The following is a 25,964-nucleotide window of genomic DNA, read 5'->3' on the forward strand; positions in this document are numbered from 1 at the left end:
CAGGAACTTTTTTTTAAAACAGGGGAGAGGCTGTTTCTTGTGTATCTGGCTGCTGTGCAACGGAGGTGAAAATGATCTCCACAGCAGTCACAGCAGAGCATTGTGGGACACCTACTGGAGGCCAATTCAATCAACTTACATTGCTTCTCTGTCAACCCAGCAACATCAAATTAAGCACTATCCCTCTCGCGGAGGTGGAGTAATTAAATTAACAGAACAGGAGAGTTAGGTCGGTGGAAGGGATCTGGTAGTATAGACGCATTTTGTTATTAGGTCAATGAAAAGTGGCTTCCGACGACCTACGTTTGTAGTGTAGATCAGAACTAGGGACTGTTTCAATTCTTAACTGGGTTAGAGCGTGTTCCTCTATATATCTAGACACTGTCTGCTCAATATGTTGTGCTACTGCTGTGGATGGAAATAGATGTGGCACCTCACAGAGACCCCTGAATGGTCACTTATTCTAGTTGAGGGTTTGACACTGTCCAGATAAAGATGATGTTTTATAATTGAGTGAAACTAAGCCTAATGGGAGGCAAGCAGGGTTCTCTCAGGCATGTGATTTTTGATCCGACATCCCGAATCGAGGGTACCTCCAACCATACCTGATATTCATAACTTACATGTATTTCCAGATTTATGTCCACTCCATTTAGCTGCTACTTAGTCAGTCAATATCTAACTATTTATTTCCCCCCATGACTCAATCTCTCAAAACTACAAATATTTTTTGCTGAATTCTTTCCAACTTGTCAATATTTCTGCTAATAGGATGCCTAGAACCAAACCAAATATTCCAGGTACAGTCACATCAATGCTGTATACAAAATTACTTATCTTCCTTCCTTCTCTCTGTATTTTCATTCCAAAACAACACTGACTGGGATTTCAAACTACATTGGCCAGATTCTGGCCCATACGTCATCCTCTTTTTGCCATGGGAGTAGTGCAAAGGAATGGAAAGCTGATTTAAAGAGTCAGCTGGAAACTTTCACTGAGTAGAGGAAATCCTTGAGTGGCAAAGATGGCTCTACACCACCCACCTCTCTTCCTGCTCCAGGGCCAAAAGATTGAGCTGGTGAGAGATGGTCAGCTGGCACAAAACAGAGCACTGAAACCACTCTGTCTTGAACTGGGAGCTGAACCTGTCTGGGTGATGGGGAGAGGATGTGTACAGAGATTTTCCAGGCTCCAAGATAGCAATGTGAAACTTAAAAAAAAAATTACAGTAAAATTAAGTAAAACTACTTACCTCTTTTAGTTGATCAGCACTCCCCCATGATGCCGAACGCTGATGTGATCTCTTCTCTGATTCCTCTTCTGCCCAACAGCTAGGTGTCTAAAGAAAAACAGTAAATGTGAGTTTTTTGGCTCAATTTTATATTAATATACTGAATTCACCATGTAAGAGAAACTTTCTGCATAATTTCTGTAAATGCATACTTCAAAACTGACATTCATGTGGTGAGAATGTTCGCAATGCATATGAAGTTAGTGAAAATACAGACACTTTTATACAACATCACTGTTCTTCAACAGTAACTGCACCTCCCAACAAGTCCTACCATTTCATCATCTTTATTTCATTGATAGTACTCCCTTCAAGGCCAGCTCAGCACAGTTGATGGCAGTTACAGAAGTTTTAATAAAAAAAGTCACTGTTAGAAAAATTAAGTGGAGTTAAAATGCTTTGCTGCAGTATGGTCACAAAGGTCTTTAATTAATCTTGAGTTAAGGTTGTAAATATGTATCAATAACTTAAAGAGAACAATAGAATTTAATAGAAATTAAAAAAACTTTACCACCAATATTTGAAAGATAAGATAAGATAGATAAGTCAAAATTAAGGTACACATTGGGAAAAAATGGTTACTGACTTTCCATAACTTGTTCTTTGAGATATGTTGCTCATGTCCATTCAAAGTAGGTGGGTGCATGATACATACACAGTCAACAGAAGGTTTTTCCTCTAGTGGTATCTGTAGCGTTGGTTCTGGAGCCCTTCTGGAGTCACACCTTCATGGCGCTATATATAGGGTGCTACCAACACCCTACCTCTTCAGTTCCTTCTTGCTGGCTGGCTCTGACAGACGGGTAGGCAGGTGGGTCTTGGAATGGACATGAGCAACACATCTTGAAGAGCAACAGATATTGAAGATTAGTAGCCATTTTTTCCTCTGAGTGCTTGCTCATGTTGATTCCAAATTGCTGACCCAAGCAGACCCATAGAAGGAGGGGTCGGAGTTCATTGACCTGCGAACTGCTCTACCAAATGCAGCATCATCTCTGGGGAGACTCAAGGTTGGGTTGACAAAGGCGACCATGAGTGATCAAATCCGGAACAACAGTCAGGCTAATAGGAGTTTCCACTGAGAGGCTGAGGAGTGTAGTGTACCAGTGTTGGTGTGGCCAGGCTACAGAGGACCTCTCTTTCCTGACCTTCAGCAGAACCTTGGGAATGAAATACGCAGAAACGTGTGGAACAAATAGCCTGACCATAGGATGAGGAGTGCATCTGTGATTGATGCCAGTCTGTAATTCTGGAAGGAGCAGAACTACATGCACTTCCTGTTGTGTTTCATTGCAAACAAATCTATGTAGTGAACACCCCATCGTTGGAATATGTTGTTCACCACATCCAGGTGGAGAGACCACTTGTGGGTGGACAAAGACCTGCTGAGGTGGTCTGCCAACTTGTTCTGAGACTCCAGAAGGTAAGATGTCTCGTGGTATATCAAGTGGGCTATGCAGATATCCCACAGCCTGATGGCTTCCTGGCACAAGAGAGAGGAGCGTGCTCCACCCTGTCTGTTTATATAGAACGTCTCTGTTGAATTGTCCGTCATGACCAATACACATTTGCCTTCCAGGTGGGCTTGGAAGGTCTGACAGGCCAATTGTACCACCCTCAGTTCTCTTACACTGATGTGAAGTGAAAGCTATGCTTGAGACCAGAAGCCTTGAGTCTGAGCTCGCCTAGATGAGCTCCCCAGCCTATTGCTGAGGCGTCGGTGACCAGGAACAGTGAGGAGTAAGGTGTGGAGAAGGGGACTCCTGTGCAAAACGACTGCAAGTTGAGCTATCCGTGGAGAGAATACCCTGTTTATGTGGTCTCAGGATGGATAATACAGTGAGGCTATCCATACTTGGAGTGGTCTGAGATGTAGTCTGGCATGCTGAATGACATATGTGCATGCTGCTAAGTGTCCCAGCAGCTTCAGGTAGTTTCGGGCCGTGGTAGTGGAGTATCGTTTTAACTTTTCTATTATAGAGCATATAGTTTGGAATAGAGATTCTGGAAGAAAATCTCTGGCCTAGTTCAAATCTAGCACTGCCCCATGAACTGTATTCTCTGAGTGGGAGTGAAGGTTGATTTCTGCACGCTGTTGGGTCTCCTGGTCTTGTCAAAATTGATCTTATCAGTTTTACACCTGCTTCCGTCAGTGCCTTAGTGCGACCCTTAATCAACCAGTTGTTAAAATACAGATAGACTTGTACTATCCACTTCCTCAGGAATGCAGTGATGACCGCCATACACATGGTAAACAGTCAAGGGGCTGCAGAAAGGCCAAATGGAGGTAACATGAACTGGTAGTGGGTCTGGTTGACTATGAACTCGAGAAATCTTCTGTGACTTGGAATGATTGACACATGAAAGTACGCATCTTTCAAGTCGAGGGTGGCATACCAATCCCCTGGATCCAAAGAGGGGATAATAGAGGCCAAAGAAACAATGCAGAACCTCAGTTCTTCATGAATCTGTTGAGATTTCATAGGTCTAGGATGGGTCTAAGACTACTTTTGGGTTTCAAGATTAGGAAGTAGAGGGAGTAGAATGCCTTACCCCTTAGTTCCGAAGCAACCTCTTCCACTATTCCTACCCTTTAGGAGTGCCTGCTACACTTCTTGGATTAGAAGTTGCACATGAGAAGGGTCCCTGAAAAGGGATGGGGGAGGTGCTAGAAAGGGAGGACCTGAAATTAAGAGAGTATCCCAGCTCTACCATGCATAGCATCCAGCGATCTGACGTGATCTGGGTCCATGCATGGGATAGCTGGTCCAAAAAGTCTAGGGTTGAAGGATCTGAGTCCTGAATTGGTACATGGCCCTCGGGTGCACCCTCAGAAGTTCTGTTTGGAACTGAGAACTGCCTCGCTGAGTCCAGTGCCTTGGCTGATAGAAGGTTGAGAGGGTCTCCTCCTGTAGTTTCTGCCCCTCTTATGGTTGTACTCCTGCCTAGACTGGGATTGGTAGAATGTATGTAGGAGTTGAGGTTTGAAATGTTTCCTCTGTGGTGCTGGAGTGTGAAGGCCTAAGGACTTTAAAGTAGCCCGAGAGTCCTTGAGGCTGTGCAGTTTTGAATCCGTCTGCTCGGAGAATAGCTCTGGACCCTCAAAGGGGAAGTCCTGGATCATCTGCTGGCCTTGTGCAGGAGGCCCGAGGCTTGAAGCCATGAGCTCTGATGCATTACTACTGCCAATGACTTACTACTGCCAATGACATGATGCGAGCTGTGGCATCCACATTCAGTGACGCCTGAAGTGAGGCCTTTTCAACCGCCTTGCCTTCCTTTATTAGGACTGTGAACTCTGCCTTGGAGTCTGATGGTATAGACTCTGAGAACTTTGACATAGACCCTCACACGCCAAAACTGTTATCTACTCAAAACTGCCTGCTGATTCACAGTATGGAGTTGTCGCTTCCTAGTAAAACATACCTTTCTACCAAAGAGGTCCAATTTTTTAGTATCCTTTCCCTTTGGCATGGGGCCTCGTTCACCTTCCCTCTCACGCTCATTAGCCATTGCAACTACGAGTGACCCTGTTGGGTATACAGATATTCGTGGTCCCATTTTCTCTCTACTCTCTTGCTGTGGGAGGCAGAGAAGCAGGAGTTTGCCATAGTGACTTCATTGTGTCACGAATTGTCAATCCTATCCCGGATGGGCCCCGGCAGGGGCTAGAATGTCAATCAGAGGGTCTATGTTCTTGGAGACCTCCTTAATCTGGAGCTCTAAATTCTGTGCCACCCTCCTCAAGAGCTCCTGATAAACCCTGCTGTCATCTATAATCAGCACTGCTGAGAACCCCAATATTGCTTCATCTGCAGAAGACGACGACAACGCTCTGACTAGGGCAATCTCTTGACCTTCTGCCCCCAGAGGGTCCTGCAGTGCCAGTTCCTGAAACTCGGTGCTTTGATTAATATGGTGCTTGGTGTTGTATTCGGTGCTAGGTCCAGTGCCATGTGGTAGCACATCATCCAATTGAGGTGGGTGATGTCTGCCCCCAGAGGTGAGCAATAGCAAGCATTCAGAGTGCAACCCCTGAACCTGGTGGAATGCCCACAGGGTCCAAAATGCCCACTGAGCTGGCATTTGCCACTGTGACAGCATGGGGAAGGGCTGACCAGCTTGCTGCCTCTCTGACTGCTGCCACCTTCTTTTAGAGAAGGAGAACACCGCTTCAAAATCTGAGCCTGACAACTCACTTTGTGGACAGCAAAACAGTGCAGTTCCCAACAGTGCCAGAGAGTGGTGCCGGGGAGATGGTGACTGCAGCATCATAGCCGGCTTTCCCTGGATTGCATTGGGTGCTTTTTTGACACCAGTGGTATAGAATCCGGAGCATGCTTGCACCTGGGAGGAGACGGCGGTGTCGTGCCCTCTATCAGCTCCCTTGCCACTTCAAAGGTCTCTGGTGTGGAGGGGAACTGAAAGTCCTCATTGCAGCGCTTCCTGGATTGGAAGTCCAAAGACACTGGACTTGATGGATCCCTTCCTGCGGCCGGAGTCAATGGTACCACACCTGAGGTTATGGCACTTGAGTGACATGGCATAGGTCACACTCCACTCAAGCCCTTACATCCAGTTGTTTTGGGAGTCAGCAAGATCCCCCGTTCATTTTCCTCTACTTTTTATGTGGTACACAGGATTGCGAGCAGCGCTGTGTCCATGAGGTGTCCCGGTGCCAGTGATCCGTGATGGTTCCGAGAGTCTCTAGACACAGACCTTCCTCAGTGCAGTCTCTCTTACAGATGCCAGTGCACATCGCACAGAAGCCAACGTACTAGGCGTTGGCTTGAAGGGGCTCAGCACTGAGTGTGGTCAGAAAGCAGCCTCTATCAGAATGAACTTCAATCTCTGACTACTCTCCTTCTTTGTTCTTAGGTGGAATCCCCTGCAGATATTACAGCGATCCCTCTATGGGTCTCCCTAAGACAAGTTAGACAAGTAGCATGGGGATCACTCCCAGCCATTGTGCTTTCTGAACGGTTTAAAGCTGGGGGAAAGAGGCATGCCCTGGCCCTGGGGAAAGGGAAGTGATCCCGATAAGCAGGGTCCTATCTAACTATACTAACTATAAATATAAACTAACAAACTATTTAACTATTTATAGGTATTAGTTCAAACAACCACTAGGAAGATGCTTGCAGAGTTTAGCAAGGGGGTGTAGACTCCCTCTGAGACAGAGAGGGAGACATCTGCACCTGCCCCAGTGGGCAGAACCAGGGCATCGACACCTGCCCTGCTGGAAGCAGAGGGCAGGTTAGGAAGCGGAAGTATAAAGGGCAGGCCCTCTAGCTCAGTTGGGGGGAAGCTGTTGGAGAAGGACATCTCTCCCCCAGTGCTGGTGCTTGAAGCTGAGCTGCCTGGGGTGCTGAGGAGCTGCCTGGGATGCCTAGGAATTGCTGGGGCTGCCGCTAGCCATTTGCCCCAGGAGACTGACAACCATGAGCCTCAGGTACCTCCACTGAAGACCTGAGCCCTAGACCACTTGGGGCTCAGCCCTTTACCTGAGCCCCTAGCCTGTGTTTGGTGGCCCTGCCCTGCCTGAAGGCCTGGACATTAGAGAAAGAGCTAATTCCCTGCTTTTAGCCGGCATGCTCAGGTGTGACAGCATGGAGGCATGACTTCCCTCACAGACTGACAAAGAGTGACAGCCCTGCCCACCTACACAGAGCAAGAGAAGAACGATGTTCCAGTGGCCATCATGGGCAGTAAGAAGGAACTGAAACAAGGGGTCAGCAGGGCCCTTTATACGGTGCCATGAAGTACGATGCCTGGGGGCTCTAGAGCTGACCCTATGGATATTACTAGTGGAAAAAAACCTTTCGGCTAGTGTGCATGCAGCACGCACACACCCACTTGGAATCAACATGAATAAGCACTCGAAGGAGAATGTGGAAATATTGGCATTCAGGCAGCTTTTTCAAACCTGTCAAAAACAGGTTAGTCATCCAGACAGTATTTTGTGACCTTTCTCTTACTACAAAATAAGGCTCTGGTTCTGCAGAAAAACATTCTTGCACATGTCTTTGCTCGTAAGTAGCTCCACTGACTTTAGGAAACTACTGACATACATAAAGTTACTCGTATGTTTGCAGGACTGGGACCTTCCCTTCCCTCAGCCCTCACACCCCACCAATTTTAAAACAAAAAGACTGAAAGGAATCTGTTGTATTTTCTATTTTTCATCACTGTTCAAATACCTAGCAGGATTTCTACAGGATTACAAGAAATAATGAAAAAGAAAATCCACCATCACAAGTTGCTCCAATTTAAAAAACACCCTGGAATATATGGCTTTCACAACACTTTACATTACATTTTTATTGCTTTCTAATCTACGTTTTGTTAACTATATTAAAAATATTGTAAACCTGATCCTTACATTATGAAAAGATGTAAAATGAAATTCTTTAAAAGAAATATTTTTCTGAGAGGGTTTTACAACCCCACCCCTAGAAGCCCTACTGTTGCCTTGCAGCCCTCTCATAGTATGAGACATTGTCCCATGAGGTGACAGAAACAGGATACCCACATAAAAACACTTAAGCAGGAGGGTAAGTGGCAGCAGCAGTAAGGGGTAGACACACTGGGGAACATGATCAAGCCCTCCCCCGTCTGAAGTCCTGATTTAATTGGTGAGGGAAGCAGAACTGACAACTAATGTAGAAAAAGCCCTGGGGTTAGTTAATTTTTTCCTGGTGAAAAATGAGTAGAAAAAGATTCAGTAGTCTACTACCCCAGTCTGGTTTCATTTACTATATGCAAACAAATCTGTAATTACCTTGAACAAAGATTAATTGACAGCAAAAGCAACGGCTGCAGAGTTTAAAATTTACATTTACTTTTAAGAACCCCAGCAACATAAATGTGAAATGTAGATACAGAACGGCTGGAATACTTTACTCGCACTACAACTGATTTTAATAACAAAAGCTAGACACAGAAAACAAGCAACCCAGACTTTAGTATTATAGGTCTAGCATTCTCTTCAAGCTTCCTCTGACCTTATTTTCTACTAAAATTCTACCCGCTATGCCTGCAGTTGCCTCAAAGTTCTGTGGATATACTGCTGAAATCAGATCACAATCTTTCAAATGCTTATGAATGGGAGTATCTTTACACGATTAATCTGAGTAAATTTAACAGGACTATTCACATGCATCAATTTACTGGTGTGAGAAAGTGTTTTCAGGACAGGGGTCTTTGCTTGCAACACTGGTCTACAAACTCTATAGTGATTCCTCAAATACAGCTTTTAAGTCAGGCAACACTATATCTGACTCCAAGAGAATTCATATGGATATAAACTGGCCATTAGGAAGTTTAGACTTGAAATTAGATGAAGGTTTCTAACCATCAGAGGAGTGAAGTTCTGGAATAGCCTTCCCAGGGGAGCAGTGGGGGCAAAAAAACCTAGCTGGCTTAAAAATTGAGCTTGATAAATGTATGGAGGAGATGGTATGATGGGACAGCCTAATTGGGCAATTTCACTACTAGCAATAAATATGCCAATGGCCTGTGAAAGGATGTTAGATGGGGGGGTTCTGAGTCACTACAGAGAATTCTTTCTTGGGTGTCTGGCTGGTGAGTATTGCCCACATGCTCAGGGTTTAGCTGATCGCCATATTTGGGGTCAGGAAGGAATTTTCCTTCAGGGCAGATTAGCAGAGGCCCTGGGTTTTTTTTTTTTTTGCCTTCCTCTGTAGCATGGGGCATGGGTTACTTGCTGGTGGATTCTCTGTAGCTTGAAGTCTTTAAACCATGATTTGAGGACTTCAAGAACTCAGTCATAGATTAGGGGTCTATTACAGGAGTGCGTGGGTGAGGTTCTGTGGCCTGCGTTGTGCAGGAGGTCAGACTAGATGATCATATTGGTCCCTTCTGACCTTAAAGTCTATGAGTCTATATTCACAGATAAAAAGAAAGGTCTGTTTTTGAAGGCTTAACTATAACAAGCAATTTTTTGGATATCTTCAGCCAGCCAGCACCTCTCCATCAGAACTGTTAAGTTGCTGCTTTCAACTCTGTCTTAACCTCATGTCAAACATTAAAATTTCTGTAAAAACATATACGTGCTCTGTAATCCCAAAATACTATGGGCTCTGACTCATATGTATATCCTGTTCAAACAAAGGCTAAACTTTGAATGTAGCAAGTTTTTTTTAAACAGGACTTCTGTTTTTGCAAATTTAGGAAAACTAGTGGTAACAAATCTGTAACTCCCCAAGCACTGTTAAACCTATCTCATGAAAGCTATGCAGGAAAGAGGGACTTAAAACATCCTGTTTCAAAGAGTATTTTTTTTTAATTTTTACTACTTGTTATAGTAGCCTCGTCAAGTTTCATTTTGTTTTCAACTCTACAAAAACTGTTTATTTATGTCAGCTTCTGATTAACATCCTTGTCCTACAACTACACTTAATTTCCTCCTCATTTATAAAACTGTCACACATATTAAATATCAGAAAAAAGTAACAGCAACATCAGACCACAATGAGTCAACAGCAAGGTTGTTGCAGTTCAGGCCAGATGAAGGAGCTAACTGTCTACCTTTTTTACAGATGTCTTCTTAAAGGGGATGAAGCAACAACAGCTAAGGGATCAGTAGCAGTATTACAGTAGCATCAATATATCCGAACCAGGTCAGGACCCACTTGTGTTGGTGCTCTACAGCGATAAGAGATGGTCCTTGCTCCAAAGAATTTACAATCTTAGTTTAAAACAAGATGTGGCAGCTGTGTTAAACAAAATGAGGAGGAATAGGACAGGATAACATAATACTGCAATATCCTTCTTAAATTGAAAATGTGGATTGAGCTGCTATTTTGAGATATGAAGTTCCAGGATTCAAGTCTCAGCTGACAGAAATTGCTCATAGGGAACCACAGTAATGGGGGGAAAAACCTCTGAGAAGAACACATTTGGTAGCTTTCCTTAATCCCAATTTGCATTATACCTTCCCATTTTTCTAACTCACCCAATCTTCTGAGGATTGGTGTTTCCTCCAAAATGTGTGTGGTAATTCTGTCCTGCTTTTTCACACATGCCTGATATACACATGTTCTTTTCATTGCATTTAGATCAGAAATAATGCAGATTGCACCATCTCCTCTGCAATTTACCCAAATTCTAAATATACTACATTTTTCTACCAGTCTTCTGCACTAGTCACTATAACTAGCTCGTGTTCCAGAACCAGATACAAATCATCATAAATCTAACTTTTATAAAGGTGATAATCAAATTTTGAAAGCTTTCTGCTCTCAGAAGAATTGTGGCAAGGAAACAGAGTAATAGGATGATCTTTGCATAGCAGAGTAGATATTTTAAAGCAGTGATGGAGCAGTCACTTAGAAGTACAGTACTAAAGGAACTGACCTGATACTTAGGTGGAGCTTTACATCAATTGTTGATAATTAGCTCTGTTTTTCTTCATTCATTAATCTTAAACTGGCCAAAAGTCCTTCAGAAGAGTTAGGGCTTAACTGGACCATGATAACCCCGAGAAATCAGGTATTCCAGGTAGCACTCTAACTAATTAGTAATGGAACAGCTGAGCTAGAAAGAGGCTGCTAGAACACCATCAAGAAAGAGTTGATTAGAAGGAATGGTGGGAGAAAGCTCTCTGTAGAGAAGCCCTGTGGCTGTTGCAGGTTGGAGGAACCCACAGGAAATTGGAGCAAACTATGCCACTGTGGAGAAAAACCCTGAATGAAGACTTACAGGTGACATTAAGAGCCCCAAAGGGAACTATCATGGTCCTGGGGAAAGGAGACAGTGAGACGCTCGTCAATAAACTCTAGAAAGGGAGCTGGGTCTCCCCCTAGACCAGAGAGGCCTACAGTTTGAGACCTACAGCTGGCTCCTGGGAAGGGAGCAGGAAGACCCTCAGGGAGCAGAGTAGGCTCCTGTGGGGGGGGGGGGGGGCGACGACTCTAATTTAGGGTCTAACGGGTGGAAGAAACCCATTGGGAAAAGGGTAGGCTCCTGTGGAAGAAGTCCTGAGGGTAGGACTTGTAAGTGGGAATCCTGCTGTGGAAGAGAAGCTCTGCAGGAGCCAGGAGGAGGAGCCCAGAAGCAGAAGACTTCAGCATCCCAAGAGGCAAAGCAGAAGTGGTTATTGGTTTTAAAATTTATTTTTGGACTTTCATTTGGAACATTTTATTACCCTGGAAGGGATCTGGAGTTTGTAACTTGGCCAGAAGACTCAGTGAGAGGCACACAGCCCGCAGGATGAGCCAAGAATAATAGCAACATTACATGTGGACGCAACAGGGTGGGTGCTCTAAGGATGAGTTAGCTCCATCACAGATACATACAGCATATGTACAAGACCAAACAAAAGAGGAAGTTACTCACCTTGTGCAGTAACGATGGTTCTTTGAGATGTGTCCTCCTATGGGTGCTCCACTGTAAGTATATCTGTGCCCCTAATCGGAGATTTTAAGTAAGAGTGTCCATTCAGCCCGCACATGCACTCTCCCTCCCTCATGGTCTGCCTCAAGGCTACCTAGCCCTGCGCAGGCAAACTCCTCTCTGTTCCTTTTCCAATGCAGCGCCCCTTACGGAGAACTCAGAGGGGAAAAGGACAAGTTGTGAAGCACCCTTAGGGAAACATGTCGAAGAACCACCATTACTGCAGAAGGGGAGTAACTTTCTCTTCTTCTTGGAGCAGTGTCCCTATGGATGCTCCACTATATGTGACATCACAGTAGTATCCCACATGGAGGGCTGGGGCTTCAGAGTCTAGTCTGTTACTACAGAGAGTACTGTGAAGCTAAAGATGGCATCAGAGGCCGAATCTCCAGTGACTGCATAATGTTCTGTGAAAGTCTGGGCAGAGGCCCAAGTTGCTTCGCTGCAGATTTCTGAGACAGGGACACCTTTAAGGAATGTGACCGAGGTAGAAATTGACCTCGTGGAGTGTGTATGGATGGCAGCAGGTTGCACCCTTCATAAACAGTGATTAATGCAACTCGAGAACCATTTGGAAAGTCTTTTAGCCGATATCATGGAGCCTTCGATCTTTCTGCAAATGAAAGGAAGAGTTAGGGGACTTCCTGAAATCCTTAATCCTGTCCAAGTAGAATGCTAGTGTTCTTCTAACATCTAGTATATGCACAATCACGTCCCTGTTGTCCCAATGTGGTTTTGGGAGGAAAAAAACAGGAAGATGGATCTATGATTCATATGGAAAATGGAGGCAACTTTAGAGAAACTTGGGATGCAGCCTCAGAATTACTTAGTCTTTAAAAAAAAGCGTATGGTGTGTGTGTGTGTGTGTGTGTGTGAACAGGTGAGGAAATACAGAGTATCCATCTATCTGATGGTGGAAAACCATTAGGGCTGCAAGATGTTCCTTAAGGGAGCTAAGTGAGAGTTTTGACCTTTGAGGTTTAAAATGTAGTCTAAAATTAGAGGGAGAGAAGACAAGATTGGGTCTGTGTGCTTAGAATGACACCAAACTTGGAATAGTTTCCATTTTTGTAGGTAAGTATGTTGAGTTGTCAACTTTCAGCTATGCAGCAACATGTCTTTCACCTCATCAGAACATTCTACTTCTAAGTCGTATAACCAAGAAGGAATCAAACCTGGAGGCAGAGGACCCACAGGTTGGGGCGAAGGATCAGCCCGTCGCTTTGAGTGAGCAGGCAGGGAACGGGCCAAAGAGGAAGTAGAGGACATCTATGTCAGGTAAGAGAACCAGACTTGTCTCGCCCAAGAGGAGGCACTCAGAATAACTCTCACTTTGTCTTGTCGAATTTTCAACAGGACCATTGATAGAAGAGGAAATGGGGGACAGGCATACAAGAGGTGCCTGTTCCATGGGAGTATGAGGGCGTCTCCCAGTGAACATTTTCCCAGGCCAGCTATGGAGAAGTACCAAGGACATTTCTTGTTCCGGTAAGTAGTGAAGAGATCTGTAGTTGGGGTTCCCCAAAGAGCAAATATGTCTCGAAGCACCTCTGAGTTCAGTTCCCATTCGTAATTGTGAGACATTCTGACTAAGATTGTTGGCTGTCACATTCTGTATCCTTGGTAGATAGACAACTGAGATGAGTACCTTGTAACAGCTGCACCAACTCCTAAATGTGAGTACTTCCGTGCAGAGGGAGGGAGATTTGCCTCCCCTCCTTCTTCCCCGGGCAACTTATGTAAAAAGCATACAGATCATATTGTCTGCCATGACCTTTGAGTAAGTGTTCTTGATGAAAGGCAGAAAGTGCACAGGAATTCCTTTGCTCCAAAAGATTGACATATAGGGTCGCTTCTGTGGATGACCACTTGCCTTGAACCTTGCAGTCATGTAGGTCATGCCTGTTAGGGAGGCATCTGTTGTTAGAGTCAGAGTTAGTGGTGGTTACACAAATACAAAGCCTGCTCGGACATTGGATGGATCTTTCCACCAGTCCACAGAGTGCTTTACTGTGGAGGACAGTCATAACAGTTTGATTAATCTTTCCCCGTTCAGGGAACAGACAGAAATGAATCACATCTGAAGACACTTCATGAACATCCAGACGTTTGGGGTGACGAAGGTGCATGCTGCCATATGACCTAGCAGCTGCAGGCAGCTCCTGGCTGATGTTTGAGGGCTGGAACGGTCTGTATGAGATTCACAAGGGTCTGGGTAGTAGAAGGAATGCTCTGCATCGAGGTCAGTGCTGATGAACTTCAGTTGCTCTAACGGAGTCAATGTTGATTTCTGTAAATCCAGTTGTGCAAATGTGCGCGTGGTTGTCTTGATGGCTCGTACAGCATCCTGGAATGAAGGAGCTTCGAGGAGGCAGTCATTTAGGTACAACTAAGTTACAATGCCCAATGTTGGCAGGTACGCTGCTATGACAGAGAGAACCTTGTAGAATACCATGGGTGTAGACAAGAGGCCAAATAGGACTATTCTGTACTGATAATGGTCCTGCCTGAAGGTAAACTGTAGGAATCTCCTGTGTGATGGTCATATAGAGATGTGGAAGTAGACATCTTGTAGGTCAAGGCTTGAAAACCAGTCTCCTTGCTTAGAGCTGGAATAATGGCTGCTAGAACTTCTGCACCTTCATGTATTTGCTTAATGTCCTGAGATCTAGAATGGGACTCCAATCTCCTTTCACCTGGGGGATTAGAAAATAATGGGAGCAAAACCCCTTGCCCCTGAGTTGTGCCAGGACTGGTTCTAAGGCCCCAAGGCATAACAGATGATCTATTTCCTGGCGAAGTAGGTTCTCATGAGAAGGGTCCCTGAAGGACGATGGGGAAGGAGGGTGGGAATGAGGGAGGGATGTGAAATGAATGGTTAAAACACTTCAAAATAATCTCCAAGACCCCATTTGTTGGCGATAATTCTATCCCTACTGCTGTGAAAGAGGCCAGGCAACTTCTGAAGGGGGTGTGACAGGTGTGTAGATGGCATCTGATGTTGCAAGGAATAGTCATTTGGGCCCTCGGCCAACCTGTCAAAACTGCTTAGAAGAGGCAGTCGGAGAGGTTGTGGATTGGGATGCTGATTGCTTCTGAACCATGGGCCAATTATTCTGTGGCTCATAATGGCGTTGAGATGATGGATACTGAGGAGATCATGACCTGTGCTGTGACTAAGAGCTATATCTTCTTTTCTGTCCTGCAGAGTAGATTCCCACTGAGCGTAATGTGGCCTGGGAATCCCTCAAGGTGTGAAGAGAAGAGTGTCTTCTCCATGAAGAGCTTGGGCTCTTCAAGCAGGAGATCTTTCGCCATTGTCTGCAGCTCTTTGGGCAACCTGGAAAGGTATAGCCAAGAAGGCCACTTCATTATCACTGCCATGGAGACCAAGCAGGCTGCTATATCATCTGCGTCCAGTGCCATCTGCAGCACCTTTCTGGCAACTAACTGACCCTCTCTGACAATGGCCTGAAACTGCTCTTTTTGTGTCTCTGGTAAATGTTCCAGATACACATTGAGTTCACCATAATAAATAAAACCATATTTGGCCATGACAGCTTGGCAGTTCGCGACTCTAAACTGCAAGGTCGCCAATGAATACACCTTCTTCCCAAAGAGATCTATCCTTTTCCATTCCCAAACATATGGGTTTGACTTGGCGTGATATTGCCTGCCTTTTGCATTAACTACATCCACTATGATGGAGTTGGGTTGTGGATGTTGAAACAGGAAGTTTTCCTCTTGGGGATGAATGCAGTATTTTTTGTCGGCTCTCTTACCAGTTCTGCGATGGAGGTTTGTGTCTGCCAGATGACTTTGATAGGATCTAGAATCACCTCATTAATTGGGAGGGCAATTCTGGGTGAGAAGGCGTCCTTAGGGGGAGATACTGCCACCTCAGAGCTTGAGCTCCTTGCATCTCTAGGCAGTGTGGCAGACCTCATAGTGGAGGCTCTTTGATGCCTCTGGGTATCGCACTTTGGAGCTGCCAGTACCAAGGTGGCCACAATGGGGAACCCCTCTGGTTGGCCAACGAGTCAGTTTGGGGGCTTGGAGTCCTTTTTCTTAAGCCTTTACAGGGGGAATCTACTGGTCTTTTCCATGACTCTATCCCCTTTAAAGTTGAAGGCTCCTGGGATGATCCAGGGTCAGCACTGGATTCCCCTAGAGGCTGAAGTGCCTTTTCCATAAGGAGGAGTTTTAACTTCAGCTTCCGGTTCTTGCAAGACCTCAGCTTTAGCTGGTGGCAGAGGGAGCACTTCTGAGGGAGCACTCTCCCAGGCACCGGACACAGTGAGAAGTGTCTATCCATTACCGTAAATCGTCTCCTTGCAGGAGAGGCACCACTTGAAGCCGGGGAGCTGGGCATGCCCCTGGTGGGGCTATCGCCTCTAGTAGTGAGGAATGTAGAAAAAACTCCTTCTTTTCTTTTTCTTTTTTTAAACGGAAAGAACTTATATTTCTAAACACCCCTGGGAGGGCAGGAAACGTAAACTAAAGGTTTTTTTTCTTTTTATCCCAACAGAGTAAAAAGGAAACACTAACTATTAAGGAAAACAAAAGGAACAACTAACTACTGCTTATGCTAATGACACAATTAAGGAAGGGACAATTGCTAGCTCTGTTCAAGGCCAAAGGCAGTTGAGAAAGAACTGTGGGGGGTTTTGCCTGCGCAGCGCTAGATAGTCTTGAGGAAGTCCATCAGGGAGGGAGAGCGCATTTGCAGGCTGAACAGACACTGCTACCTAAAATCTCCGATTACAGGAACAGGGCCACAAATACACATATAGTGGAGCATCCATTGGGACATTAGTTGACGAAGAAATGATGGTGCCCAGTTCCAAATCACTTTAATGTTCTTACTCCTTTTGCTATTTTTACTACCGCACATAGTCCATCCAGAGCATAAAATCTGCCAAATCTGGCAGCACTTTCATGTTTTTTTGTTTTTTTAAAAAAAGAACCCAAATGCACAGTAGAGGCTTTACAGATCAAAAATCATGGTTCTTGCCACAAGAGCTAGTAACGGATGTGATGCGTGTGGACAACAAACAGCAGGGAGGGGATGAGGTGAATTAGGACAAGGAGATCATCTGGTATGCACTGTGCATGTGTTTTGTAAATACTTCACTGAAAAGAGTATACAGGAACAAAGATTAATACTACATCTAGCAGGGCTTGTTTTGGCCCAAAGATTTGTAAAGTCAAACATTAAGCATGTAAATAATTTTACTCACAACAGTAGTCCCCTAGAAAGCACTGGGACTACTCACATGAAATAGTATTACTCAAGCTGGAAAATATATGCAGCACTAGCCTACAGAGAGCATGATGAAAAGAATATTTTATACAACTCCATGTAGCCAAGGATTCCAGTTTACGGGTTTTGTATTTCTCAGACTATAATAAATCAGTTAATTGATGCACTGAAATCCATCAATGTGGTATCAGCAATGGAAATCAGAAAACTTTGTGCAAAAATCGCACTAGCATGCAGAAATCTGTTTGAAAGGAAAACAGCATCGTTTTCACAGGGGATACACAATCCCTGAATCCCATTCCTAAAGATCATTATTTGTTGTACATTTTTGCCACAGTATTTTTCTAGTTTAAAAACAGTATTAAGTAGCAACATTTTCTGTATATTTTCACCATCTGATGTGTCTCTCTTTATGGAGCTCTATAAAAACCATACATTAAAAAATAACTTTACATTTTGTGTTTGTTGGTATATTATGTAAATCTCCAAAATTATCATTCTGCAATTGCTTCCAGATCTGGGAATTTTTGTAAATTACAATTGGGTCACTTATTACAGAGTCATAAGAAGGGATTTTAATAAAGAAAAGCATGATGGACCAGAAAAAGAGGGCATTCCATGGTGAAAGGCACAGAGAAATCTGCAGGGAGACGTGGACAAATGGGCTAGCAGAATGAGTAGAACAGAGGGCAGTATAACGTAGTAAGAGATTAAATTGAACAGATTATGAAAGGCCTTGACAAGAAGTTTAAACTTTATATGACAGGGAAAAAGGGGAATCAGTGGAGGAATTCAAAGGGGTGACAACAAGGAGACATCAAGAGGTGAGATCTACTTTAGTGGATGCTGTTTATTAAAACTGATAATGGATTTCTGAATATTACAAGAATTCTAAATATATTTCTCCAGAAATTGTTATTTGTGCTTCTCAAAAGAAAAACCTAAGTTAACCAGTAATCTATTTGTGCATACAAAACTTATCATGACTTGGAATTACATAAATTGCACAATGCCTAGTTTAACAGTACACGTTTCCTGAAGCAAGCACATACAAACAGAAGTAAGGGGATGTAACACCCAACCTATGTTTTTATGAGAAACCCAAAGTGAAGTTGAATAGAATCTGACTAAGCCAAAGTGTAACTAACTGTACTATTTTCTAAGTTGTAATACACAAAGAAAGCATACAAATCTACACTAAATTTAAACATTTTTCCAGTTTAAATCTAAGGTGCTACTTGTAAAAAAAATTTTAAAACTGTTTATTTTATTTTTTCCCTTCAAATGACATTTAGAAACTGACAGAACATAATTCACCTGTGACCTGATCCTGTAGTCTGATCCAGCATCATAGAATCCTAAATCTGGGTAATCTCACTGACTTCAAATAAGACTGTTGAACCCGTGGCTTACCTGATCACACTGCAGGATCATTACGTGATCCATGTTTCAGATCAAGTCAAATCTGAAGTCCAAGGAGGCAGACTGTGTCCGTAATTCTCCTTCTACATGGAAATAGTTTAAAATCCAGATTTTGTAATATGACTGATAGTATGTTTGAAGTTATCATTGGTAGAGAAGCCATTATTCAACTTGTTTCTAAAAATTGGTTAAAGAATCGAATACTAAAATCAAATACTATACTATGGTATGGAAAAAGTATCAGCTCTTGGAAGGAGAGGAGATGTAAAGAAGGAGTACATTTCTCTCTTCCCCTTCTCCCACTAGCCACACACACCATTCAAGTCAATTTTTTTTTTCAGGGGTGACTTGGGTTCTTGGTTTTTTGAAGATCAAGATGTAAACAAGGTTTAATCATAAAATATGGATTTAACAAAACCCCAAGTGGCATCCAAAGCTAGTAACCAAAACGGAACCATTTATTTAAATAAAAAACTGGTAGCCATCAGTTCAATCTTGTCCACTACTTTGGTTATAATTCTGGGCTCCCATGTTCTATACATAGATTAAGATGTTATATAGTATTTAGAGTAAAATAACACTGTCATCTCTCAATTCCAGTTAACAAAGGTGCCAATATTTCAGAGAATCAAGAAAATAACCAAAAAAGAGACTTGCAGTATAATTAGGTATTTGTCAGGAGATATGCATGCAACTATGAAGATGTGTTTTCATGTACTTCACAAGCTTCCCCTCCCCGCCCCCCCATACAATGCTTACTTCACCCTTCTATCATGATTCTAGTGTTGCTTTCCCATTCTGCAGAGATTCCTTATTTGAGCATGCCTAAAAGGTGAATGCCACAAGCAGTTTTTTAAAGTCTTGCTTCTGAATGGGGGAAAAAAAGGTGGCAGACAACTCAGTAGCCTAAACAAGTGGTTCTCAACCTTTCCAGATTATTGTACCCTTTTCAGGAGTCGTTTTTCACCTCATTTAAAAACTACTTGCTTACAAAATCAGACATAAAAATACAAGTGTCAAAGCATGCTATTACTGAAAACTTGCTTGCTTTCTCATTTTTACCATAATTATAAAATCAATAGGAATATAAATATTGTACTTAAATTTTAGTGTATAGTATATAGTGCAGTATAAACAAGTGACTGTCTGTATACAATTTTAGTTTGTATTGACTTTGCCAGTGCTTTTTATGTAGCCTGTTGTAAAACTAGGCAAATATCTAGATGAGTTAATTTACCTCTGAAAGATCTCTATCCCTGGTTGAGACCACTGGCCTAAACACTGTTTTCTTACTGTGTTCAAATTAGTTATTGCCAAATGACGAGTTCATAAATATTTACAGAATGAGTTTACTCTGTTTCAACCATAATTGAAAAAGTTTGTTTGATGGTGATTTTGTTCCGAATTGTAGAAAAACTGTATTACAGATGCGATAAAAGAAATGCTGATTACAACCTACGGTATTGAAATTCTCCTAAATGAAAAATATGGCCTCAACTAGATGACTTTCTTTCTTCCTAATTCAAGACAAAGCATCATCCAATTGACTAGGATTTTTAAAAAAATGCAATATCAATAATTTTGCACTTGGGTGTTTCACTGGGTGTGTCCCAATGTGCCTAGGTAAGACATCAACATAGTGGCTACCTATAGGCTTCTAACAAAGAATCCTGGCGAAAACAAAACAAAACAATTTCCTTGCCTCATTTTAACTGTCTAATTCCAAGTTCATAAAGTCATAAAGTGAGGCTTCTGAGTCATATGGAATTTAAAACTGGGTAACACTGACATACGCCTACATTACAGAAAGGAAGAAGCTAAATTTGAGACTTCTTTCCACTATAAATCAGATTTTTGGCCCTCCATCAAAAAACAATTTTCACTTCCAAATTTGCAAGTGTTTTGGATATCCAGAGTTTCAAAGCAACCTGGATAAAAATTTTTCTGACTTAGAAAAAATGCCAAATGATTAACTCCTACTTTTGTATTGCTTGTTTGACATCCTTACCTCAAGCAGCTTACCCTGGAACCTTCAAATTACATGAAAATCTGGTGAAATCCAGTGCCTGGGCCCAATTTTGAGATGGGGTGTTCGGAGGGGGGAGAGGCCCCCTATATCTGAATTTATCTGTCCTCCAAGTTATTAATGTTAAAGGCCACTTAGGAGTCTTGGCACTTTTTTAAGGGTGTCAAATGAATAGTGAAGATCTAAGCTTTCATAAAGCCACCAAGCAGAATCTACCAATCAATCAAGGAGAAAAACACAGACTCCATGAACTCCGTGAGAGACCCTGCTATGCCAATGTAACATGAGGTGCTTGTGCATTGTAGTGATGGTTGCCAGCATAAAAGCCTAAGATAGGACTAAAGATTTATCATTTTTTGATGGACACATCCACCAAAATATCTTATTTTTAGACAAGTTTTCAGTAAATATTACAAAAACATATATTTGAAGTGGGTTGGTACACAGTGTAAGTGGCTTATCAGTCAGTTGTGCTGGATCCTTAGTACCACTTATAATGGCACTTGATTACTTTATGCAAATAGTACCCCAGTCAATAGGGCCAAAACCTTGACAGAAGACTCAGACAACAGACTGCTGTGAAAAGGTTATTGACCATATATAATGGATCATTTACTGCTTCATCAAGTTGTTCATAAAAGAGACCATAGTGCCAGTTTCTTGGCACTAGTAGACTGTCAACCTAGATGTAACAGAACCTTGGCATCAGGTTAGGTTGTTCCACAGGATTCTGGGGACCTCATTGTCACAAACTTGGCACCAAATTAGGTCAACCTGGAGAAAGCTGAGGATCTTGGTGAAATGCTGGTTGAACCAGGATTTCAACCCCATACTAAGTGAACACAGGAAGAACAGTTACTTACCTTGTAACTGCTGTTCTTCGAGATGTGTTGCTCATGTCCATTCCCAATTTAGATATATGTGCTCACCACATGCACCAGTGCTGGAAACTTTCCCCCCTTAGTGGTACTCATACCAGCTGGCTGTAGCACCCCCTGCAGCAGCGCACACATGCACCCGCACATAGGTGCCGCCGGCTCCCACTCCCATTCAGTTCCTTCTTGCTGGAACTCCAACTCAGGGGAAGGAGGGCGGGTGTGGAATGGACATGAGCAACATATCTCGAAGAACAACAGTTACAAGGTAAGTAGCCGTTCTTTCTTCCAGTGCTTGCTCATGTCCATTCCCAATTTAGGTGACTCACCAGCAGTGTCTCCGGAGGCGGGCAGGAGTTCAGGGTTGTGACCTTTGAAGCACCGCTCTACCAAAGCTAGTGTCATCCCGAGCTTGTTGCATCAGGGCATAGCGGGACACGAAGGTATGTACCGATGATCAGTTAGCTGCCCCGCAGATGTCCAATATAGGGATGTGCACCTGGAAGGCCAGAGAAGTTGCCTGTGCCCTTGTTGAATGGGCTGTCACGGACACCGGAGGTGTGATTCTCCCTGCTCATAAACAGGCCAGGATGCAGGCTGTGATCCATTTCGAAAGATGCTGTGAGGAAACTGGTAAGCTCTTCATCCGGTCCGCAACCGCCACAAAGAGCTGAGTAGAGTGATAGAAGGACTTAGTTCTGTTGATATAAAATGCCAGGGCACGCCTCACGTCAAGAGTGTGCAAGCGTCTCTCCTCACAGGAGTTGTGCGGCTTGAGGAAGAAAATAGGCAGGAAGATCTCCCGATGCAGGGGAAAATGGGGGACCACCTTAGGCAAAAAGGCCAGAAGCGGTCGTAGCTAGACCTTATCCTTGAAGGAAATCACGTACAGTGGCTCTGATGTTAAAACCCTGATCTCCGATTCTCACCTGGTGGATGTGATAGCAACCAGGAAGGCGACCTTCCACGACAGGTATGTAAGGGAGCATTAGGCCGTGGGCTCAAAGAATGGTCCAGTGAATCTGGAAAGGACCAACTTTAAGGTAGCCTCCTCCTCAATGGGACTTATCGGTGGGAAAAGCCTTTCCAGCTCTTTGAGGAACCTAGTAGTCATTTGATAGAGAAGACTGTTCTACCTTCCACCAAGAGGTGGAAAGCAGATATGGCCGCCACATGGACCTTGACTGATGAGAAGGCCAATCCCTCGTTTCAAATGGAGCAGATACTCCAGGATTGTAGGGATCGATACTTCTGCTGGGGACACGCCACGTTCGGTCACCCAACTGGTGAAGCGCTTCCACTTGGCCCTATAGGCAGATCTGGTCAATGGCTTTCTGATCTCCAGGAGCACCCGCTGAATCTGGGTTGAAAAGGCCTGCTCCCCCTGGTTTAGCCACACAGCATCCAAGTCATCAGGTGAAGGGAGGCCAGCTCCAGGTGGAGCAGGTGACCTTGATCTTGGAACAGCAGGTCCGAGTGCAGGGTCCAACACCTGGGACCCGCCAGTTCCACCAGCATCCCGAACCAATACTGTCTGGGTCACTGTGGTGCCACCAGGATAACCTGTGCCTTGTCCCTCTTCACCTTCAGGAGGACTTTGTGGATCAGAGGTATCAGTGGGACCAGGGGAGGAAAAAAGCGTTGGTGATGGAGCCTGCACTAAGGCCCTGGGAGGAGCAGAAGCAATGACACTTCCTGTTGGCTCTGGTGGCAAAGAGGTCCACTCGGGGATTGATTGCTCCACCTTTGGAAGATATGAGCTGCCACCGCTGGGTGGAGGGACTACTCGTGGTGAGAACAGAAGGCCCTGCTGAAGACGGTCCGCTAAAGAGTTGTTGACCCCTGGGAGGTGAACCACTCTTGGGTGGATATTGTGCTTGATGCAGAGCTCCCAGAAGCACGTGATCTCTACACACTGGTCAGGGGATCTGGCCCCTGCCTCTTTTCTGTTGATATAATACACGGAGGCCGTATTGTCCGTGAGAATCTGCACCACTCTGTTGGTAAGATGAGGTAGAAAAACTGCACAAGCTAGTCGAATTGCCCTGACCTCTTTGATATTGATATGTAACCCCAGCTCCTCCGAAGCCCACGTACCTTGGGTCTTCAGGGAACCAGCGTGAGCTCCCCAGCCCAGGTCCAAGGCATCGGAGACCATGGTTACCAACAGCTGAGGTGTTCCCGAGAGGACATGACCTGGAGTCCACCACTAGAGCAGGGAGGTAAGTATTTCTTGAAGGACTGTAAGTATCTTGAGCAGGTGGTGTCTGATCAGAGAATAGATTGATGCCAACCACATCTGGAGGGGTCTGAGGTACAACCCAGCCTGGGGAACCACGTAGGTGCAAGCTGTCATGTGGGCCAGGAGGCTGAGGCACACCCTCACTGTTGTAAGGAGATGGGCCGAAATACATGTAATGATTTCTGTCATTGCCCGGAATCTTTCCTCCAGAAGGAATGCTCTGGCCCTGGATGAGTCCAGCATTGCCCCGATAACTCTATCCTTTGCATGGAGACTAACACCAATTTCTGATAGTCTATTAGGAGCCCCAGTGCCTGACAAACAGCTCGGGCGATCGATATGCTGACCTGGACCTGAGATCTTGACCTGCCCCCGATGAACCAATCATCCAGGTAAGGGACTTACACACCTCTCCTTCTGAGGTAGGCTGCTACCATCGACATGTACTTGGCGAAGACTCTTGGCGCAATCAAGAGGCCAAAGGGGAGCACCGCAAACTGGTAGTGTGAGTCTCCTGCCATAAATCTCAAGAACCAACTGTGACTGAGAAAAATTGCAATGTGAAAAGTAGGCGTCCTTTAAATCTAGATTGGCATACCAGTTGCCTGGATCCAGGGAGGGGATGATGGTGTCTAGGAAGACCATGCAAAACTTTAGTTTTCTGAGATACTTGTTCAGACACCTTAAGTCCAGAATAGGCCTCAATCCTCCCTTTGCCTTTGGGATCAAGAAGTAACGGGAGAAAAACCTTGACACCACAGATCTCTGGGAACCTCTTCCACCACACTCACCTGCAGGAGTGCTCGCACCGCCTGTTCAAGAAGTTGCTCATGAGAGGGGTCCCTGAAGAGTGACGGGAAGGGAGGGTGGGAAGGCAGGAGTGAAGTAAACTGGAGGGTATAACCAACAGTCACAGTGCTGAGAACCCATCTGTCCGATGTTACTGCAGCCCAGGCTGGGAGAAAATGGGCTAGGCGAGAAGAAAATGTCAGGGGGGTTGGATCCAAGGGAAGGACTGGTAGCTCGCTCTTGGGGGCACCTTCTAAAAGGGCTGCATCCCGCCCTCATCATAGCGGGTAGGGCCCGGTCGAGGGCTGGCCGATGACGAACAACCGTGGTGCCTCTTGTAAGATTTGTTCTTCCTCTTATAGGAGTCTCTGCGGGGGTGGTCCCCAGACCACTGTTCGTGCTGGGGATTAAAAATGCCTCCTAGAGGAGGGAGGAGTATAGAGGCCAAGGGACCGCAAGGTCTCCCTGGAATCCTTCATGCCATGCAGTCGAGTGTCTGTCTGCTTGGCAACGAGGGCTCCGCCATCGAAGGGGAGATCCTAAATGGACTGCTGGAACTCAGATGGGAGACCCAAGGAATGGAGCCATGACACTCACCTCATCAATATTGCTGATGTCATGGTCCTGGCTGCAGAATACGCCATGTCGGAGGCCATTTGCAGGGATTCCCTGCCCACTGATCTCCCTTCTTCCAATATAGCCTCAAACTCATGCTTGGAGGAGGAGGACAGCAATTCTGCGAACTTGTCCTGCGACTGCCAGATATTGAAGTGGTATTTACCTAGCAGAGCCTGTTGGTTCGCCATTCGCAGCTGCATGCTGGCCGTAGAATAAATTTTTCGTCCGAACAAGTCAAGTCTTTTAGCATCCTTATGTTTAGGGGTTGAGCTGACTTTCCCCTGCCTCTCCTTCTCGCTGATGGGTGTGATGACCAGGGAACCTGGTACAGGGTAGCTGTAAAGGTATTTAAACCCCTTCGCCGGCATGTAATATTCTCTTTCTGCCCTCTTGGATGTGGAGTTTGCCACAGGCAAAGTTTAACCACCCCCCTCATGGACTGGGAGGGCCACTCTACTAGGCGCTGCCAAGGCCAATATGCCAAACAGCTTGTCCATCGGCTCATCCAGTTCCTCTATCTTGAGGCCCAAGTTAGAGGTGACCCTTTTCAATAAGTCCTGGTGTGCCTTAAAATCATCCACTGGCACTGCAGATGAGGGTCCCATGACCACTTCATCCAGTGACAACGAGGAAGAGGCTGGCACCTGAGCTGAGGGGCCTCTGCCCTGGGAGGGGTAGCACCCATGGGTTCCAAGCCGTGCAAAATGTCATGGTCTGAGTCCGAGTGGTGCCACGCTCTGAGGGATGGAAGATTGTGGCGCCAAGGTTGCTCTCACAGCACCAGCCTGCGGGACTCCAGAGGGAAATCTCCACCAGTAAGGCCACAGTCCGGGCCATTGACCTTGGCCACGCCACCATTGGTGATATGGTGCGGGAGTTGCCTAGCTTTGACAACATCGCCGCTGTCCGAAGAGGAGGTGCTGACGTCTGACGACCCTGGCGATGCGGTCTCCATGTAATTCACAGTACCGTGTAAGCCACATTGTCAATGTGCTGGCACTGGCGAGCAGCAAGCAGAGCCC

General features: G+C 44.8%; 1 protein-coding gene across 3 annotated transcripts in view; it reads right to left on the minus strand.

Moving 5' to 3' along the window:
- GLCCI1 (glucocorticoid induced 1) overlaps positions 1 to 25,964 on the minus strand; it is a 129,623-nt gene that overhangs the window by 51,393 nt on the left and 52,266 nt on the right. For all 3 annotated transcript variants that reach the window (XM_067562137.1, XM_067562135.1, XM_067562136.1), the window contains exon 3: positions 1,253 to 1,339. In XM_067562137.1, the coding sequence (XP_067418238.1) occupies positions 1,253 to 1,339 (87 nt within the window). The remainder of the gene's footprint in view (positions 1 to 1,252; positions 1,340 to 25,964) is intronic.

The sequence above is a fragment of the Emydura macquarii genome, unplaced genomic scaffold, assembly GCF_026122565.2.
Source record: "Emydura macquarii macquarii isolate MOO-44397 ecotype Brisbane River unplaced genomic scaffold, CSIRO-AGI_Emac_v2 contig_2422, whole genome shotgun sequence".
NCBI lineage: Eukaryota > Metazoa > Chordata > Testudines > Chelidae > Emydura > Emydura macquarii.